The following is a 21,118-nucleotide window of genomic DNA, read 5'->3' as shown; positions in this document are numbered from 1 at the left end:
GACAGAACAATTAACGACCAGGCTTCCACAAACAGAGGAAAAGATCAACTAATAAATAGAGAGAGAGACGCAATCGATTTGGCTAAAATCTAATCTGAGCAGCAGCAGCAGCAGTGTGTTGTTTAATTTACGGCTCCTATTGTGTCCCATAGAGATTGGTGGTCCGCTAATGAGAATGAAATGGAGCCTAAGTGTTATCCCACTTAGGCAAGCGTTGAGGGGGAAAAGCGGTCGAATTATCTCACCGTGTCTCTCTCTCTCTCTCTCTCTCCTGCACCCCTTCCGGCCTGGAGTGACCCCTGCGTTAATCCATTAAGACCCGGGAATGCATGCTGTGTCATTTTAAGATTTATTTGGCTATTCAAAAATAGCAGATCTACAAGCTCTTAGCGCGGCACCGAGTGCCGCGCTAAGAGCTTGTATATCTGCTATTTCTGAAAAATCGTGAACATTTGTCCAAATCTTTGAATATATATATATTTTTTAAAGCGATTATTTTTTTACTCAAATCTTTGCTGGAACAAAACGTTTTGAGATGGGGGGGTCCGCGGCCAAATACATAATCTAAAAATGCTCTCTAAATCCTAACATTATGTTGCTACTGTATATCAGTGGTGCTCCAACTTTTCCATGTCAAGGACCCCCAAAATGATATGTATTTGACCGCGGACCCCCATCTCAAAATATGTTGCTCCAGGGACCCCCAGAAGCACAGATCGCAGTTAAAAATGTTCGCTTTAAAACATATATTATTTATATTCAAAGATTTAAACAAATTTCCCAAAAAAAAAAAAAAAAAAATGCAGATCTACAAGCTCATAAATGAGCTTGTATATATGCTATTTTTGCTGTATTTTTGGAAACCCAAGAAATCTTAAAAAGACACATATGTGTTCCCGGTCATAATGCGTTAATGACTCTGGCCCTCCAGAGTTGAGGGGTCGGTCCAGTCCATAAGGTCACGGTGTGGGGTCGGTGTTGTTGATCTAGTGGCTCTCACTGTCTGTCTGTAGCAAAAGTCTGGAGGGTAATTAGCTATTAAATCTTACATTGTATGTCTGTATTGGGGGCTTATATATCCTCAACTGAACTCAAACTGTATTTATTATAGTACATTTAACATGACCAGGTCAACCACAAAGTGCTGTTCAGGTTAAAAAACTATAACAAAACAAAACAATGCAATACAAACAGACATCAGCATACAGTGAAATGAACACAAACTAAACAATAGCACCAGTATGGAAAACAGGGAAAACATAAGGTTCCATCAGCTGTCACTACAGGCCAGGGAGAAGAAATTCATCGTTAATAGAGATTTCAAAATAACAATTGACCGGGCAGCTCTGATGTGTGTGTGTGTGTGTGTGTGTGTGTGTGTGTGTGTGTGTGTGTGTGTGTGTGTGTGTGTGTGTGTGTGTGTGTGTGTGTGTGTGTGTGTGTGTGTGTGTGTGTGTGTGTGTGTGTGTGTGTGTGTGTGTGTGTGTGTGTGTGTGTGTGTGAGAGAGAGAGAGAGAGAGATTTGGTTGTCAGGACAAAGGATAGATGTGAATGGGGTAAAAAGATAGATCTGTCTGTTCATTATTGTGTGTGTGCATGTTCTATGCAAGTTGTCAACTGTATAATTTCTTTAACCCATTAAGACCGGGAAGTGGCGGGAACGCATCTCTGTGTCATTTTTAGATTCCTTTGGCTATTCAAAAATAGCAGATCTACAAGCTCGTAGCGCATTTGTAACTCAAATCTTATTGCTTCTGGCACGTATGGTGCTATTTATCAGTGGTTCTTAAACCTTTTCATGTCAAGGACCCCCAAAATGATCTGTATTTGTCCGGACCCCCATCTGAAAATATTTTGTTCCAGGGACCCCCAGAAGCAAAGATTTGAGTTTAGATGTATGTATATTCAAAGATTTGAACACATTTTCACGTTTTCTCCCAAAAATAGCAGATAAGCTCATAGCCACGCTATGAGCTTGTATATCTGCTACTTTTTGAATAGCCAAAGGAATCTTAAAATGGCACACAGATATGTTTCGGGTCTTAATGGGTTAAATGCAGTCACCAGTTTGTGTGTATTGAATGAGTAGGCAAGGTTGCATAATGTCCAAGTTGTTTTCATTTTTCCTTCACACACAAAGACAGTGAAAAGCTTGTAAAAGTCGTGGAGTTTGTTGCATAACGAGTGAGTCATGCACTGGAGATGCACTTGATAACACACTGCGTGAAACTCCAAGGCAGATGACAATGGCATTAAGCTGTACTGAGCATATGACCCTGAACCAAGATGTTTTATTTTTTACCTGCCAACGTTTGCTCGCATCCGTATAGCAGATATACAAGCTCATAGCCCGGCACCGAGTGCCACGCTTTGAGCTTGTATATCTGCTATTTTTTGAATAGCCCAAAGAAATCTAAAGAATTACACAGATGCGTTCCTGGCCTTAATGGGTTAAACCAATCAATTTCACATACCACCTCCTATCTCCCTATCCTAACGTGGTTGCAGATCATCTCGGCGGCGCAGACCCTGGCCCTGCACCCGTCCAGTAAGATCGCCAAGGAGAACCTGGAGGTGTTCTGTGAGGCCTGGGAGTCCCAGCTGTGTGACATGTCCCTGCTCCTCCGAGAGGTCAACGACGTGTTCGAGGGACGGCGAGGTACAGTACACTGCTGTTATGGATGGACGGACGGACAGACACGTGTGCGTGTGCGTGCGTGCGTGCGTGCGTGTGTGCACGTGTTAGGAGTGTACCAGGCTTCTTTTATATGTGGGTCCTTCCTTACTTTGATAGGATTTAATTCCTTTAACCCATTGATACCTGGAACGCATCTGTGTCACTTTAGATGTCTTTGGCTATTCAAAAATAGCAGATATACAAGCTCATAGCGCGGCACCGAGTGCCGCGCTATGAACTTGTAGATCTGCTATTTTTGAAAAATCTTGAAAACATTTTTTTTAGTTTTTTTTTCAAAAAACTGTTAGGATTTAGAAAACATTTTTAAGAATCGCCTCAGGTCTTAATGGGTTAAAAAAAATCTGTTATTGAGATATACCAGCCTTTGAGGTCTGAGGTCCCTCAGAGCCTTTGAGGTCCCTCAAAACATGTCTTATCTCAAAGTCACACAAAACTCACTTCAAAACACACGTTATCAGAATGATATTCTATTATCTAGTATTTCTCATGTAGATTTTGTCATTTAGGTACCGTAACATATACCATGCCATGCCGTCCTCTGTACCAGAGGATGGCACAGAGAGTGGAGGTTACGAGTGTGAAGGCTCGGTTAGCCTTAGTTTTATAATGGGCGAAAACATTCAGCTAGAATAGACGGACATTCGACGAAAATAGCAGATCTACAGACTCACAACTCTGAAAAACATTATGTTGTTATATACACAGTAAAATCCTCAGTGTTCATTCATCCATTTGTAACTCTGAGAGAGTATAAAAGGGTCCATTTGGTTCCATTTATACTCTCTCCGAGTTAAATTAACATTCAGGATTTTACTGTGCTAAAATCTAAAATTACGCAGATGCTTTCCGGGTTTTAAAGGGATAGTTCACCATCAAAATGATTTTTTTTCCCTATCGATTAGTCACCCCATGGAGACTTGAATTCATGGATATCTTTTAGTTTTTGTCGCATTCCTAAAGCCAATAATTTGATGACCGGCAGCGGTTCCGGTAGGAGACACAAAGACTCTCCTTTGTGTCTCCTACCGGAACCGCTGCCTACTGGTCCGCTGGACATCAATTTATTGTCTTAGGAATGCGACAAAAACTAATCGATAGAAAAATACTATTTTTTTGGGTGAACTATCCCTTTATTGGCTTTTATGGAGCGATAGAAGCCTGAAGACCCCTGACAGGAAGCCCAGCGACGACGGACAAGTTCAGGGAAACGGCATCCATTATAAACCCTTTTCTGTCACTATTCATGACTCAGCTTTCCTGACATCATGAATAAGTGAGTCAGAGTGTCTGACGTTCACCCCGTGGATAAATGTTATCGGAAGCACTGAGGGAAGAAGTAATGACATGTTTTAGTTTTAGTAAAAGTATCAATACCACAATCAATGGAGAAAATACAAGCAGTAGAAGAGAAGTTACAAGCAAAAGTCCAGTATTCAAAATGTACTTGAGTAAGAGTACAAAAGTGTTGGTGCCAAAATATACTTAAAGTACTGAAAGTAAAAGTGCTTATTATGTAGATTGTCCCATTTCACTTCACAGTTTTCAAATGTATTAAATGTATACAAATACTTGAAAATAGCAGATTTGCAAAGTGACTCGTTGTGAGCTTGTACATCTGCTATTTTCAAATGGCCAAAGTATAATGTATATAAGCCTGAGGTGGTTAGTGTATGTTTTGTAATAATAATCCAAATCTACAAAGTAACTAGTAACTAAAGTATTCAAATAATTGTGGTGGAGTAAAAAGTACAATACAAATGCAATACAAGTACAGTACTTGTGGTGAGTCAGAGCGTGTGACATTCACCGATGGATAAATGTTATCGGAAAAGTGTGTGTGTGTGTGTGTGTTTGTGGGGGAAGGGGGGGGGGGGGTTATAGGGTGTATCATTAATGCGACTGTCTGGTAGATAGAGAATCTACAAGCTCACTTTTCTCGCTGCACGACTCCGACACACAACAACAACAAAGTATAAATCAGACTTTAAGATTCCAACAGAGCTGTATGGGAGGAGATATGAGCTGTCACAGACTATTTGATTGGTTCACAGCTTTTATTTATTGCTGCATTTACTGTCGTTTTTGGGAACCGGTTTGATATATCATCATGGGTTCCCCAGAGCTCACTTTTAAGTGTGTGTGTGTGTGTGTGTGTGTGTGTGCGTGTGTGCGCGTGTGTGCGCGTGTGTGCGCTTGCACGTGCGTGCGTCCACAAGAATAGTAGAAAATGCTAGTTATTTTTTTTTAGATATTAGAAAAACATTCAGGTTGGGGTTAGGTTTAGGATTAGACATTTTGATGTTTGGTTTAGGGACTTAGAGTTATGCCTGATTCATACTTAGTTGCACCGAAAAATTGCTGATCTACAAAGCTCACAATGCGTCGCACGTTGTGGTCTTGTAGATCTGCTATTTTTCTGCTTTTGGCATATGGCAACAAAAAAGACGTGGCATTTATAAAAGTCCTCACAAGTTTAGTAATACAAATATGTGTCTGTGTGTGTGCGTGCGCGTGTGTGTGCATGTATACACGCTTACATTCCAGTGAGGCTGAGTGCCTCCAATACGCTGCAGAGAAAAAAAAGAGAAAGAGAAAAAAAAAAAAAACGTTGTGAGGATGCTGTTCCAAGATCAGTTTTTACCGTCTCCTCCCTAATGATTCAATCATTAAACACATCATCACTTTATCACCCATGGCACTGAACCGAGGCCAGTCTGTGTGCCACTCCAATATTCACCACACATCAACACATTTGTCGTCGAGGGGTGGCGGATTTTCAACCCCTGTTTGTACCCTAGGATAGCGATAAAAGCCAAATTAGCCCTCATTACCATAATTATTTAATTAGCATAATTACACGCTCCAGGTGTCATTTCCTATCGAGCGATGTTTGAGTATCCACATCGTATTTGTGCCAGAAGCGGTAATCTAGAGCAAGGTGTTTCATAGGAGAGAAATTGGCCCATTATTAACCCATTAAGACCGGGAACGCATCTGTGTCATTTTAAGATTTATTTGGCTGCAGATATACAAGCTCATATCGTGGCACGAGCTTGTAGATCTGCTATTTTTGAAAATCTTTGAATATATATATATCTATATTTTTAAAGCAAACATTTGTAACTCAAATATTTGCTTCTGTGGGATTCTAACACTGTGTTCAGTGAACAGTTTTTTGAAAAAACGTATGTTGCTATAATATCAGTGGGGCTCAACATCTTTTTCATGTCAAGGACCCCCAGAATGTATTTGGTCGCGGACCCCCATCTCAAAATATTTTGTTCCAGGGACCCCCCAGAAGCAAAGATTTGAGTTAAAGATGTTCACAAATGTTATTTTTATTTTTTTTAAATAGCAGATCTACTGTACAAGCTCACTCTGTACCACGATATGAGCTTGTAGATCTGCTATTTTTGAGTAGCCAAAGAAATCAAAAAATGACACAGATTCTTTCCCGGTCTGAATGGATTAAAGGGAGCAAACATTCTTGAACTTCATCTTGAGACATCTAGTTGTCATGAAATGTTCCTACGGCAATGTAATAGATGTACAACAGCTAGAGCACATAGGTGACTTCATGTAACTCTCTCTGTCTCTCTGTCTGTCTCTCTGTCTGTCTCTCTGTCTGTCTCTCTGTCTGTCTCTCTTTCTCTCTCTCTCTCTCTCTCTTTCTCTCTCTCTCTCTCTCACTCTTTGATAATAGGGGACAAAAGGCCTTACTTGTCACTTCCCAGACCTGGAGTGAGTATCACACACACACACACACACACACACACACACACACACACACACACACACACACACACACACACACACACACACGCACACACACGCGCATGCACACGCACACACGCACACCTTCACCACTCAACGTCTCCACACTTTACATTCAGACGTTCTAGAAGCCTCTCCATTAACCCTGTGTCTTCCACCACGTTGTCCTACAGAAACTCTCCGCCAACCTGAAGACCGCCAAAGCTGTGAAGTTGGATGCAGAGGTACCGTGTGACCATGAATTGAATGAATCAGTTAAGCCCGGTTTCAAAATAGCAAATCTAAAGCTTGTATAAATCGGCTATTTTCACTATCAAGACATTTTCTTTAAAATATTTTGAAAAGATCTTTATCAAGAATAGAAAATGACCCTCACACTGCCATTTTGCACGGTACATGTAGTTATTTAGTATGCAACGTTTCGGTCACACACTACCTTCCTCAGGCATGCGTGCGTACTGTATGGTAATGGAGACGCCGCTTGTGCTGATAAAAAAGGTGTTTTTTGTGGTGTTGTTGACCCCCCCCCCCCCATTCAGGGTCTCAGCAGCGAGACAAGGCGCACTGTGGAAAGAAAGCAAGGATTGTGCTGATGATATTATGCAACTTTTTATATCCTATTATCTCCTCGCCTAATGTCGCTGCCAAACCTGTTCTGCCCGTTGAATAAAAATAGAGAGTTTATGGCTCCGGCGAGCTGCGGAAAGTGTGTGTGTGTGTGTGTGTTCGTGTGTGTGTGTGTGTGTGTGTGTGTGTGTGTGTGTGTGTTCGGTGTGCGCGCGTGCGAGCGAGAGAAGGTTTTTCAAAAGGTTGTTTAAATAGCGAGCAGCGATGTTATTGGCTGCGATATTTAGCATGCATTGAAGATTTGCGAGGCTGTGCGCTGCACAGTGTTAGGAGCGTACCAGGCTTTTTAGACATGTGGGTCTTTTCTTACTTTGATAGGATTTCATTCCTTTAAAAAACACTTTTTTATATATATATCTGTCTTTTTCTGTTATTGAGATATACCAGCCTTTTGAAGTCTGAGGTCTCTTATCTCAAAGTCACACAAAACTCACTTCAAAACACACTTTATCAGAATGATATTCTGATGTTGGTATTTCTCATGTAGATTTTGTCATTTAGGTCGATTGTACCGTAACATAACACAAGTATAGTAGAATATGAGAAATAGACATTGTGGGGCCGTTTTCCTGGTCCAAGCACAAGAGAAGAAATACAGTTTTATGGTTAAAAAAATATTCAGGTTGGGGTTAGTGTTTAGTGTTAGGTTTAGGGGTTTGAATTAGAGTTAAACATGATTTATACTTAGTCGTCGTACCAGTGTCATGCACCGAAAAATATCTGATCTACAAGCTCATAGCTTGTAGATCAGCTATTTGGCTTTAGGTTTACGGTTAAAAATGCCAAAAATAAAAATGTCATTCATAAAATTGCTGTCATAACATGTTTGTGTTTGTGTGTGTGTGTGTGTGTGTGTGTGTGTGTGTGTGTGTGTGTGTGTGTGTGTGTGTGTGTGTGTGTGTGTGTGTGTGTGTGTGTGTGTGTGTGTGTGTGTGTGTGTGTGTGTGTGTGTGTGTGTGTGCGTGCGTGCGTGCGTGCGTGCGTGCGTGCGTGCGTGCGTGCGTGCGTGCGTGCGTGCGTGCGTGCGTGCGTGCGTGCGTGTGTGTGTGTGTGTGTGTGTGCGCGCGTGTGTGTGTGCGCGTGTACAGGAGCAGAGCAGCATGGCTAAGCTAGGTCTGGAGCTGCGTGTGATGTCATCAGACGTGGACGCCGAGGTGGACAAGTGGGAGGAGCAGGAAGATGACATCATCAGGCAGAGCCAGAGCCTGGCCAGCATGGCGTACAACATGTACCTGTTCACAAGGTAGAACACAGACACACACACACGTACACACACACACACCGCCCTCCCATTGGCCAATTTAAATTTAAGATAAGAGGGGGGAGGGCAGAGGAAGACCCCCTCAGCTTGCTGATTGGATGCGAATGTTTGACTCTCTGGGGTGAAGTTAGTGGGGGATAGAATCACCTAAAGCAGTGGTTTTCAACCAGTGGTCCGGGGACCACCAGTGGTCTTTGAGGGCGTTTCAGGTGGTCCCCAGCTAAATGATGAAGAGCTGGTAGCCATGGACCCTTATAGATCTTTAAGTCTTGAGAGCGTAAAACTTTTGTTAAACATCTGCATTGCCTAATTAAATAATTGTTATTTTTATCAACGTTTGCCTGTTATCTCTCCTATGGTACCAACATCAATACAGCCTTGGTATAAAAAGGGTTGAAAACCACTGACCTAAAGTCCAATGGACCCTTCGCTAAGCCCCACCCACTCCACTCTGTGACTGGTGGTGCAAGTTAGTCACACCCAGGCCTGGCAAACTTTGCTTCTCACCCATTGACTTGCATGTTAAATTATGGCTTTTCCCCTTAAAAATAATCGATCATTTCAGCAGCAAGAGCTTCAAAATCTCTTCTAAATCTAGTCAACAAGGCCTGCAGTAGGCTATGCACTGGAAAAATGTGCATGACATTATCTCAATAAACTAAAAACACGGGAAATGTTAGAGGGAGTAATAGCCATGGATATACGACGGCCGTCTGTCTCGACCGTCATGGATGAACTTCAATCTGGTGTTTGCACTTTCTCCATTTACGGCCCGTACATCTACAGAAACGTTCATATTTCAAATATAAAGTGCTTATCGCATGGCCACGGATGTTACATTTATGTACGGGCTCTCAAAAGTACCCGTATCATCTGTATTGTTCAATAAAAAGCATTTTTCTCCATGCTTTCAACTAAGCGACCCTATTGGTTGGTAGGTGTATTGCACTCTGATACATTATAACTCTATGAGAAAATGGCCACCGATCGGATTAAAATGCTTTTTATTGAACAATACAGAATATACGGGTACTTTTGATAGTCCCGTGCATAATTCTAACATCCGTGGCCATAGGGTAAGCAATTTATATTTGAAATCTGAACGTTTATATAGATGTACGAACCGTAAATGGAGAAAGTGCAAACACCAGGTTGAAGTTGATCCATGACTGTAACAGGAGTTTTCATGTACCGCAGGGTAAGACTACAGTAGCAGTTAATAAATAGGCGAACAAATGAATGAATATACTTTAACGTGCGGAATCCGAAACAGGCGGTGCTGTGATTCTGTATTTTGTTACGATTACGGTGATTACTATTATTGACACCACCTGGGCAAGTGAGTCGTGGTGTAACTTTCCCGACGTTAAGCTGTGTATGTGTTCAACAACACAGCCGTTTAAGCGCAGATTTCAGCTTGGGAAAAGAACCCTCCAACGGTTTTGGGTACGTGGAATCTGTTGCTGGTTCATAGTCACCATTGCGTTATCGTGGTATTCCTGTTCTTGCTATTATGTTGCAAATGATTGTGTGTGTTCGGGCGAAATAACATTGACAGCTATGGCAGGTGACGAAAGCTTGCCAGACTTATGCCAGGCTAACAACGGTTGCTAAGCTGGCATTGGACAATCGCTTTTGGGGTGGGGTTTAGCGAAGGGTCCATTGTAATTTGCGGACAGCTGCTTTTTTAGGCTCGTTTATGAGTGAGGATAGGGAATCAATCATTTTGAACTGCTTTTTAGTATGTCGTTCGTTCCATATTTTTGTGGAAAGCATTCTTCGCCATGTGTGTCTGTTGTGAATGCAGAAAAAAGTAATTTCCCCCTCAACCCGGGGACAATTAAATACTCTTTCATTTCCCAGGCGTGCGCACGTGCAAAAGAAAGCGATAATTGTAAAGTCCCTTTAGCTAAAAACCCCATGGAGAGTGTAGAGAAAAATGTGAGCTAATGAAATAGTGATATTGAGCACGCCAGGCACAGCTGAGGGCGTTGGACCAGATCCATAGCAATCATTCTCCATTCATGTCAATAAGTGTCCGTCAGCTGTCAGACTGCATCACACACACACACACGAGCGCGCGGCCATGCACGCTCACACGTGCGGGCGCGCACACACACACACACACACACACACACACACACACACACACACACACACACACACACACACACACACACACACACACACACACACACACACACACACGGTCACAGTTATCTCTCTCTGATGTCCATGTGTCTCCTGTCTCGTTGTGTTTCCCTCATGGATGTTCCTCAGAGGGGAGGGGCTGCTGAAAACAACGCTGGACCTGTTCCATCAAGCTGAGGTACGCTCAGCTGGTCTCCCACTCTCATCCCCTCCATTTGCTGACCGTCTTTTGTTATTTTTTCTAAATGAATGTGTCCTCGGTGTCATTAATGTCACGACACGTCACTTATCAAAAGTGGGACTGTGACGTGGTGTTGTTTTTCATTTATTTATTTGACTGGGAACGTGGGCAGTGATTTGTTATTCTGCTTAAAAGGAGTACTTCACTCCCACCAAAAATGAATTTAATGTTTTTGTTTTGTGTTTTAGGCTTTTTAGTACTTCAAATGAATTGAATGTTTTTGTTTATTTTTTTCTATTAATTACTCGCCCCGTGAAGCATTGAATTGATGTAGAAATTGTGTTTGTGTCGCATTCCTTCACGGTGAATGAAGAACCCAAAAAACAAGATGCTTGATGAGTTGAAGAAAATTAGAGGTTAGGGTTGCCAACCGTTCCTTGAAATTGTCCCTTGACTCCCTTATTTGGAGACTAAAAGATGTGTCCATTATTGAACTGATAAGGGTTAAAGGGACACACTTTGTTCCTTATTTATGGGTGTCTTTGGCAATGACACACATCTTAAAACACATCGGAAAATGCCGCGTTTTGGAAGTAATGAGAACACGCTCTGGGTACAAGACAGTTGGATTATTATATGGAGTTTATAAACATTATTACCCTGAGAGCTGTGTTGAAATAAAGAAAATATTGAAGGTGTTTGAATTCTTCATTTTTGTCATAGAGGGCAACTATAATGTATTAAGGCATATAAGGTATATCAGCCAGGGATCCCTTTAAAGTATTGTCTTTATTTTTGGAAGGAATGTGGCAAAAACCAAAATTCAACATGAATTTAAGACTTCAAATGTTAAAAAGCACATTTTTGGGGGTGAAGTCAATACTCTAAACCCACCCGATTTTTGGTTTACAAAACAGGCCTGCTACGAAGCATGAATGAAATATCAGTCTTTAGGATAAGTAGGACGTGTACCACTTGGGGGGGGGGGGGAAATAAAATAATAGACAAATGATGTGTCATTGAGTTGATTGATTGTTGCTGTTGTGATTGGTGAAACTAGCGCCCCCTGCTGGGGGTTTGCCTCATGCATCTCCTCTCTGCCCGCAGGTTCTCTCAGAGGAAGGACTACAGCTGTGTTCATCTCTACTGACCTTCTCCACTCAGGTACACACACACACACACACACACACACACACACACACACACACACACACACACACACACACACACACACACACACACACACACACACTTTTATCTTATTTATTTTTTAGTGCTGACATTTAGACTGATGAGCTATCGGGCATTCACGAATACAGATTTTTTTGTATTCGACTTCGAATACCAAAAAGTATTCAAATAGCCAAATATTTGCGCGTGATTATCATGTATCCAATAAAAACAAGCTATTCTCATTAACACATTGAATGCCAGTCGCGTAGATCTACGCGAACCGCCGATTCGCGTTGAAAATTTTCCAGGTAGACTTTCGGAATTTTTTGATCCATTTCAGGTTCCGGTTTGATGACCGGAAACAGAATTATTTGGGATCCGGTTTTGACGATCACGCCGGCTCCCATTCTCCAATTCCCATTCCCAAAGCGCACACTGAAACTCAATTCTCTTCCTGTAGTTTTTTCTCCTCGCATATCACTGTTTAACGTAATCCGCTCTAACTACAATCACAGAGATCCGTTTGACATGCGGTTTTCACTGGGAGATACAGTGGGATGTCGCGGATGTAAACAGACCGTGTACGGCTCAATCTTAAGGATTTTAACAAGATCTATGGCGACATGAAAAAAACAAAAAAACAACAATAACACGTTGGCTCACGTTGTGAGTACATTATGAGATTAACCTCTGGCGGTCAATGTGTTAAAATGCTGTGTTGCAAGTGTCATGCTTTTTCTGCCTTTTCACCTTTCTGACAATGAGTGCTGCTGTTTTAGCGCCTCCACACCTGTATTGAGTGACGACCCCACGTCACGTACAGTATGACATGATTTGACAACAATCAACCATGAATTGATTAGGATAACTACCCAACACTAGAGCTCACAGCTGTATACAGTATCTGTTGTAGATATATTGCCACTACTTTATAAAAAATAAAATAAAATAAATAGAAATAATATTAAAGATATCAGCAAATATTCGACTTTGATGGACAGTCTCGAATAGTGGTTTAGATTTTCGAATATTCGATTATTATTATTATTATTATTATTATTAATATTCGATTATTCTGTGAAACCCCTAATTATCGAGCTATAACAGAAAGCCTGTTTAGGTGGAGGATAAATTGCGTTTTGACCAGTAGTTCCACAGGATGTAAATGTGTCAATAGAAGAGCAGGTGGACCAACTTAAAAAAAATAACACTTTGTTCACAAAAAGTTATGAATTGGAGCTTTAACACCAACTTGTTTTAAGACCTGTGGATATTCATTGATTTGACTCCCTCATAAATAAAACAAAACAGTTTATTTTAATCCTCTCTCTGCTACTTCTTTTTCTTTGGTGACATCCGTGTTTGTGTTATTTTGACCAAGAGCAGCAGCAGTAAATCCACTGCAGTCTCTCAGCCAGGTCTGGATAATCCTGCTCAGACTTCCTTCTTTTCTTTTTTCTATTCATTTTTGTTTTTCTTTTTACCGCTTTTTTCTCCCCAATTTAGTCGTTATGCCAATTAATCCCTCCCACACACAGTTCTGTGTGTTGTCACTGCTCTTGTATCCTCGACAAAGCCGGATGCACCGCGGTGGATTCAATCCCCCAGACTCCGCGGTGGTGGGCAGACACTTTAAATCACTGCACCACACCGAGCACACGAGAAGCTGGTCCTTCTATTTCCCTCTAATACAGGGGTCTTCAACAGGGGGTCCGGGACCCCTAGGGGGTCCTCAGAGATACTGCAAGGGGGTTTAAGTGGTTAAATGTCTGAAAACACACATTTAACATGATTCCAATATGTTGTCCCTGCTTCATCTCTCTCTCAGCTAAGGGGTCCTTTGGCCCGAAAAACATTTAAAACCCCTTGCTCTAATAACACTGTGTGTGTGTGTGTGTGTGTGTGTGTGTGTGTGTGTGTGTGTGTGTGTGTGTGTGTGTGTGTGTGTGTGTGTGTGTGTGTGTGTGTGTGTGTGTGTGTGTGTGTGTGTGTGTGTGTGTGTGTGTGTGTGTGTGTGTGTGTGTGTGCGTGCGTGCGTGCGCGTGTCAGCTGGTTGACGAGGAGAAGGCTCAGGTGGTGACAGAGATGGACAAACTGGCAGCACTTTGCCAACAGCTGCAGGGCGGCACCAAGACGCCCGTACAGGGCAAGTCTGCCACCTTCCAAAAGGTAATTACCGACGTGTGTGTGTGTGTGTGCGCGCACGTGTGTGTGTGAATAAAACTTCACCTTACCTTACCTTACTTTACCTTGGAACAGAATTCAATCAAATCCTTCCTCTCCCTGGGGAAGTAAATTAGCTTTCACAGCATAATCACCAGTAATGCAGTATATCCACCAACGGCACATTAATAAAACACAATGTTATTATGGCCTCCACCGACTATCTGTGTTTCTTCCAAAACATAATAACCTCTAGAGTAATAATCAACAAGTAGCAGCCCAGTCAGTCTTATTAATCCCACTGAGCCAGCAGAGTCATGAGCGTCAGGAGGAGAATGAATGATGATCCTCTGCCTCGGGTCACCTTGTAATAATAATGGAGACGAGAGTTGAGTCAAAAGGACCCGGGCGAGGAGGAGTGTGTCCTCCACTGATTAACCACTCTCCCTTTGATATGCAATTCTCTCTCCCTCCATCATTTAGCCCATTAAAACTGGGAACGCATCTGTGTGTAATTTTTTAGATTTATTTGGCTATTCAAAAATAGCAGATCTACAAGCTTGTAGCGAGTCACCGAGTCCCGTGCTATGAGCTTGTAGATCTGCAATTTTTTGAAAAATCATGAATTTTTTTTTTGCAAATCTTTGAATATGTATTTTTAAAGCGAACATTTGTAACTCAAATCGTTGCTTCTGCGGGATTCTACAAATGTCTTCTAAATCCTAACAGTTTTTAGAAAAAAATAAACGTATGTTGCTATAATATCAGTGGTGTCAAGGACCCCCAAAATGATATGTATTTGGCCGCGGACCCTCATCTAAAAATATTTTAATCCAGGCAGGGACCGCCAGAAACAAAGATTTTAGTTAAAAATGTTCGCTTAAAAAATATATACCGTAAATTTCGGACTATAAGCCACGACTTTTTTCCCATTTTTCGACCCTGCGGCTTATATAACGGTGCGGCTTATCTATGGATTTTTACAGCTAACGGCCACTAGGGGACCTCCTAAATCTATGGATTTTACACCCGCGGCTTATAGTCCAGTGCGGCTTATATATGTACAAATCATTCAATTTAGCTGCTGCGGCTTATATTCAGGTGCGGCTTATAGTGCGAAAATTACGGTATATGTTCAATGATTTACACACATTTTCACGATTTTCACGAAAAAATGCAGATCTACAAGCTGGTAGCGCGGCGCTCGGTGCGCTCCCGGTCTTAATGGGTTAAGCAGATAGACACGAGAGCGTTGTGTCTGTCAGGGAGTTTGTATTGTACTAATGAGACAGTGGAAAAGGTCATCCAGCCCAAAGGCAGCACGATGCCTCAGCACAAAAGACACGCTTCAGTTCTTCTCTCCCTGAGGACCTTGTCTACAAACGCATGGCTGGAGGCACATCCTGGCGGCAGGAGCCAGGCCCACACGTACTTTTATATCCACCGTTAAGCGCCTGCGTACCCGTGGTCGGCTGCTTCAAACCCTCTGTGAAGACGTGGGGCCTGGCAGACAGCGCAGCATGCTGAGTGAAGGCTGTATCACCACCTGGATACAGCCCTGGATACAGTAGACCACCATCGGAGGCCGGCCTCTTTAGGCAGCTCTCCACCAAACAGACTATACTCCTGTACACGTAAAGGAGCAACGACTCTACTTTGAGTCTCTCCCGGGAGACTGAGCATCTTACTCTGTCCCTAAAGGGAGATAACTGCCAGCCACCCTCCTGAGAAAACTCCATTCAGCCGCCTTGTATCTGCCATCTTGTTGTTCATCACAACGACATCAATGACATCTACACGTTACACATTATTATGAAGAACGCTCTGGAATTATTCATATATTGGTGATGTCACATGTCATCATCATAGCATCACGATACCACAGTGTTGATTTAGTCGACTATGACGAAAAATGTTTGTTGACTACCTTTTTTCACTGACGAAAACTAAATAAAAACAAAATAAAAACTAAGCTATGATGAATAAAACTAAAACAAATAAAAACTAGACTAAAATGTTAGTGAGAAGAGATCCAGTAGAACTAAAAGACAAGTAATTTTATGTTTGGTTGCGCTCGGGTGTTGTGCTCTGAAGATAGCAGATCTACAAGCTCACAACGCGTCGCACTGCGACACGTTGTGAGCTTGTAGATCGGCTATTTTCAGCATGCAACCATGTGTAACATCAGCCATTACAACGCCATCAAGGCACCGCCAAAATACATTTAGTCGACTATAATCTTATGATATTTAGTCGACTAAAACTAGACTCAAATTAAAGCATTTCAGATGACTAAAATATGACTAAAACTAAATGGAATTTTATTCAAAAGACTATGACTAAAACTGAATAAAAGTTTGCTGTCAAAATCAACACTGCGGTACCAAACAAGTTAATGGTGTACTGTATTGTGTTGTTTTCCTCTCTCCAGGTGGACCTGTCTATCCAGAGCACGAGGGCCATCCTGGCTGTGGTTCTCTCACTGCTGCCGCTCTGTAACAAGCTCAACAGAAAGGTAACGAGAACAAATGACATAAATGTCAATTATGTCTGAAAACAGGGCGGTTTTTCCGCGCCCAACGGTACGACCCACCTTTAGGGCGCTATCGCCTTTTTTTTTTTTTTTGGGGGCTTTTTATGCCTTTATTTTTTTTTATTTTTTTTTAGAGGGATAGGGAAAGTAGGCTGCAGGAAATGGAGAGAGAGATGGGGGGGGGGTGACACACATTAAAGGTCGTCGGGATCGGGGGTCGAACCCGCGACACGCCGTCAGGCTGGCATTGCAGCCTAGGGTGCCTGGACCATCACGCTACGGCCCAGGCCGCTATCGCCGTTTTAAGCAGAAAAGCGTAGATCTATACGTACAAAGCACCGGCCAGCGAAAGCCGCCTGTGTCCGCTCTGAGGAGCGCTGTGACCGCCCCTCCAGAGCATGGGAACTTGGGAAGCGATAGCACACCAATCATCAAAAGGTCCCGCGGAACGCCCCCACATTTTGAAGAAACACACCTTTTTTCGCCGGCTAAACATAGGACTGGTTAGCCCAGGCAAAAACAGTCCCTGGTGACAGAGGTTGAGCTCTTTTGGTAGACACAATGGATCCAGGACTGTTTTATTACTTTGTTTGCTTGTAACCAATGACTTTATCTTATATATATCTTAAAAGTGGCGTTCCCCTCGTATTTTTTTCTTCTTTTTTTCTTTCTTTTTACCCCTTCCCCCCCCCCCCCCAATTTACTTGAGTAAAAGTACAAAAGCATCAAAATGTACTTAAAGTATCAAAAGTAAAAGTACTAAATATTTGAAAATAGCAGATCTACAAGCTCACAACGCGTCGCGCTGCGACGCGTTGTGAGCTTGTAGATCGGCTATTTTCAAATAGACTATGTATAAAATAGGGCTAAAGTGGTTAATGTATGTTTTATAATGTAATAATTTATATCTGATAAGTAACTAGTAACTAAAGTTTTCGAATAAATGTAGTGGAGTAAAAGTACAATATTTGCCTCTGAGATGTAGTGGAGTAAAAGTATTGGAAATTGGAAATACTCAAGTAAAGTACAGATACCTCAAAATTTTACTTAAGTACAGTACTTAAGTAAATGTACTTAGTTACTTTACACCACTGGTGAGGAGGAGCCCCTCCGGGAGGACGTAGAGCCTTCGTCCTGCTCCTCCCTGCTGACAGGTGTCGCCCCCCCCCGCCCCCCCCCCCTCAGCCCGTAGGAGTCTGTGACGTGACAATTATCACCCCCGCCCCACCCGGCTTTCTCATACTCATGCCATCTGGAGTTTTGTCCCTCCAGCCATTGCGTCACTAAACAAACTGCCTCGCTGATATGATGGTCCTGTGTGTGCTGGGGACTTCATGTCTTGTTCTTGGTGCTATGTTGTTGTGTGCTACAGTGTATGGTTATGTGTTTTTCTGTTGGAATAGACTGTGAAGATGGATATCAGTGGTGTAAATTACCTAAGTACTGTACTTAACTCATTCAGTGCCAAAAATATTTCTGGCTATATATCACCCCTGTGCCAAGGCCAAAAATACATTGTAAAAAATGTATGAGATACAGCCTTTTTCAGTAAGAAGTTAAACAAGAAGTGAATGGAGCAGCAGATCTTCAAATCATCATATCTTGGGTTCTGAACCTTTAAAAAAAGAAAATAATAATATATATTTTTTTTAAATTATTATTATTATTATTATTTTGTTATGACGTCACAGACATCATTGGCACTCTGGGCTTATTCCATTCGTATTTCCAATTTTCTGTACTTTTGCTTCTACTCCACTACATCTCAGAGGCAAATATTGTACTTTTACTCCACTACAATTACTTGAAATCTTTAGTTACTAGTTACTTTGTAGATTTTGATTATTATTACAAAACATACATTAACCACTTCAGCCCTATATATATTTCGGCCATTTGAAAATAGCAGATCTACAAGCTCACAATGCGACGCATTGTGAGCTTGTAGATCTGCTATTTTCAAAGTTTTTTTTATCCATTTGAAAAGTTGTGAAATGGGACATTCTGCATAATAAGCACTTTCTACTTTTGGTGCTTTAAGTACATTTTGATACCAATACTTGTACTTTTACTCAAGTAAATTTTGATTACCGGACTTTAACTTGTAACTGAGTATTTCTGCATTGCAATATTGATACTTTTACTTAAGTAAACAATTTGAGTACTTTTTCCACCATTGAGTATATGGTTATGTTTTTCTGTTGGAACAGACTGTGAAGATGAATATCCCTGAGGGGACAATAAAGACAGTTATTATGTTTTTTTTTTATGTTTTAGTTTTTTATCCAGTTTCGTAAGATCATAAGATTATAGTCGACTAAATCTACAGTTGACTTTGTCGACTAAAATGTATTTTGGCGGTGCGTTGAAGGCGTCGTAAGGGCTGATTTTACACCTGGTTGCAGGCTGGGCTGAAAATAGCCGATCTACAAGCTCACAGCACGTCGCAGTGCTTGTAGATCTGCTATTTTCAGAGCGCAACACCCGAGCCCATTAGACAATGGTCTTTTAGTTCTACTGGATCTCTTCTCCACTAGTCCCTCCCTAAAATGTTAGTCTAGTTTTTATTTGCTGACGAAATTGTCAATATATTTAGTCTTAGTTTTAGTCATCGTACCTTAGTTTTTATTTAGTTTTTTTGTCAGTGAAAAAGGGTTGTTGACGAACATTTTACGTCATAGTTTTAGTCGACGAAAATCAACACTGTCGTATTCTAAGCCTTCTTCTCCGTTCCATTCTCCAGTACAAGTCGGAGAGGAGCAGCCTGGGCTCATCGCCGCAGGGCTGGAGAGAAGGGGAGCGCCAGGAGGAGGCCTCCACGCCCGTTAATGGCGACAACGCCTCCGCCGCCGCTCCAACGCCGACGCTCAGCAACGGCAAGAGCAGCAACGGCTTCGGGGTGAAGTCCCTGGAGCAGCACATAGGGGGCCTCAACCTCCTGGAGAGCAAGTAGATCCTTGGAGAGAGAGAGTCAACGTTCCTTCCTCTTCTTCTTTTTTGGAGCAGCAGCAACACATTAGCCAACATCACCTTACTGGAGGGCCCCGGCCACGCCCCATCGGCCACGCCCCGCCCGGCCTCGCCCACCATTACTGTACATTCTCATGCACTGACCATGGAGTGGGACAGAGAGAGGAGAGATGTTTAGCCTCATAAAAATGATCGCCTTGGATCCGATTTTTAATACCGCTGTCCCAGGAAAAAAGTCTTTATGCACACCTGATCAGCTCAGAGACGGGCGCGCAGTGGTGGAAAAAGTACTATTTATTTTTACTTAAGTAAAAGTATCAATACTGCAATGCAGAAGTACTCTGTTACAAGTACAAGTCCGGTATTCAAAATTTACTTGAGTAAAAGTACAAACGTATTGGTATAGAAATGTACTTAAAGTACCAAAAGTAGAAAGAACTCATTATGCAGAATGTCTGCAAATGTATAAATGTCTAAAAAAATCATTTGAAAATAGCAGATCTACAAGCTCACAATTGTGAGCTTGTAGATAGGGTATTTTCAAATTGGCCGAAATGTATATAGGGCTGAAGTGGTTAATGTATGTTTTGTAGTAATAATCAAAATCTACAAAGTAACTTGTAACTAAAGTTTTCAAATAATCGTAGTGGAGTAAAAGTACAATATTTACCTCTGAGATGTAGTGGAGTAGAAGTAAACATACTGAAATTTGGAAATATTCAAGTAAAGTAAAAAAATACCTCAAAATTGTACTTGAGTAAATGTACTTAGTTACTTTACACCACTGCGGGCGCGTAGGCAGGGATCAGACGTATGGAACACAATAAAATAACCCGCACAACGTCTTCACTAGACCTTATTCAGGCATCTGACGGTTGCATCTGACGTTGCCTAAATAAAGAAATCCTTCTTCCTTCTTATTGTGTAAGTGTAGACGGTGTGCGGGTCATTTTATTGTATTCTATACTGCTGTTACCCAATGATAAAGAATAAGGCTTTACAGGGGGGGCTTAAAGCGGGTCACAGGTCTGTTCCTGAGGCCAATCTAAAACTTCCCTTACTTTGGCCCGAAGCAAAACCAGTTCCATCCCACCGCCACAAGAGGGCGACAACAGCCCACTATATGACTTTGGACCGTTAGAATTGGAGTTTTGATTGAATACTTCATTAGACAGCACGAGTACACTCAAACACTTGGTCTAAAAAGGATAACACCAAAAACATCCTTGCGGTCTTGTTTCCATTGGGGTCCTATGTATTCAATTCATCAACATAATAACATAAATCATGTTCAATACCAATAAGGAGTGAGCCTCCCAACCCATTAAGACCTGGAACGCATCTGTGTCACTTTAGATTTCTTTGGCTATTCAAAAATAGCAGATATACAAGCTCATAGCGCGGCACCGAGTGCCGCACTATGAGCTTGTAGATCTGCTATTTTTGAAAAATATTGAAAAAATATTTTTTTGATTTTTTTCCCCAAAAACTGTTAGGATTTTGATTTTTTTTTAAGAATCGCCTCAGGTCTTAATGGGTTAAAGAAATAAGCCTGTTCCGGATCCCAACCCTAGTGATGACGATGCT

General features: G+C 41.8%; 1 protein-coding gene across 2 annotated transcripts in view; it reads left to right on the top strand.

Annotated features, from left to right (window-relative positions):
* The window catches only part of ctnnal1 (catenin (cadherin-associated protein), alpha-like 1), a 143,734-nt gene extending 122,845 nt beyond the window's left edge, over positions 1-20,889 (top strand). For both annotated transcript variants that reach the window (XM_080443275.1, XM_080443274.1), the window contains exons 11-19: positions 2,509-2,659; positions 6,402-6,439; positions 6,646-6,696; positions 8,188-8,342; positions 10,641-10,689; positions 11,800-11,856; positions 13,915-14,034; positions 16,460-16,543; positions 19,305-20,889. In XM_080443275.1, coding sequence (XP_080299401.1) covers positions 2,509-2,659; positions 6,402-6,439; positions 6,646-6,696; positions 8,188-8,342; positions 10,641-10,689; positions 11,800-11,856; positions 13,915-14,034; positions 16,460-16,543; positions 19,305-19,514 — 915 coding nt within the window. In that variant the 3' untranslated portion in view covers positions 19,515-20,889. The remainder of the gene's footprint in view (positions 1-2,508; positions 2,660-6,401; positions 6,440-6,645; positions 6,697-8,187; positions 8,343-10,640; positions 10,690-11,799; positions 11,857-13,914; positions 14,035-16,459; positions 16,544-19,304) is intronic.
* Positions 20,890-21,118: the final 229 nt, after the last annotated feature.

The sequence above is a fragment of the Gymnoscopelus braueri genome, assembly GCF_963280865.1.
Source record: "Gymnoscopelus braueri genome assembly, chromosome: 11".
Lineage (NCBI taxonomy): Eukaryota > Metazoa > Chordata > Actinopteri > Myctophiformes > Myctophidae > Gymnoscopelus > Gymnoscopelus braueri.
The sequence above is the reverse complement of the archived record's forward strand: the minus strand, read 5'-3'. Positions and strand labels throughout refer to the sequence as shown.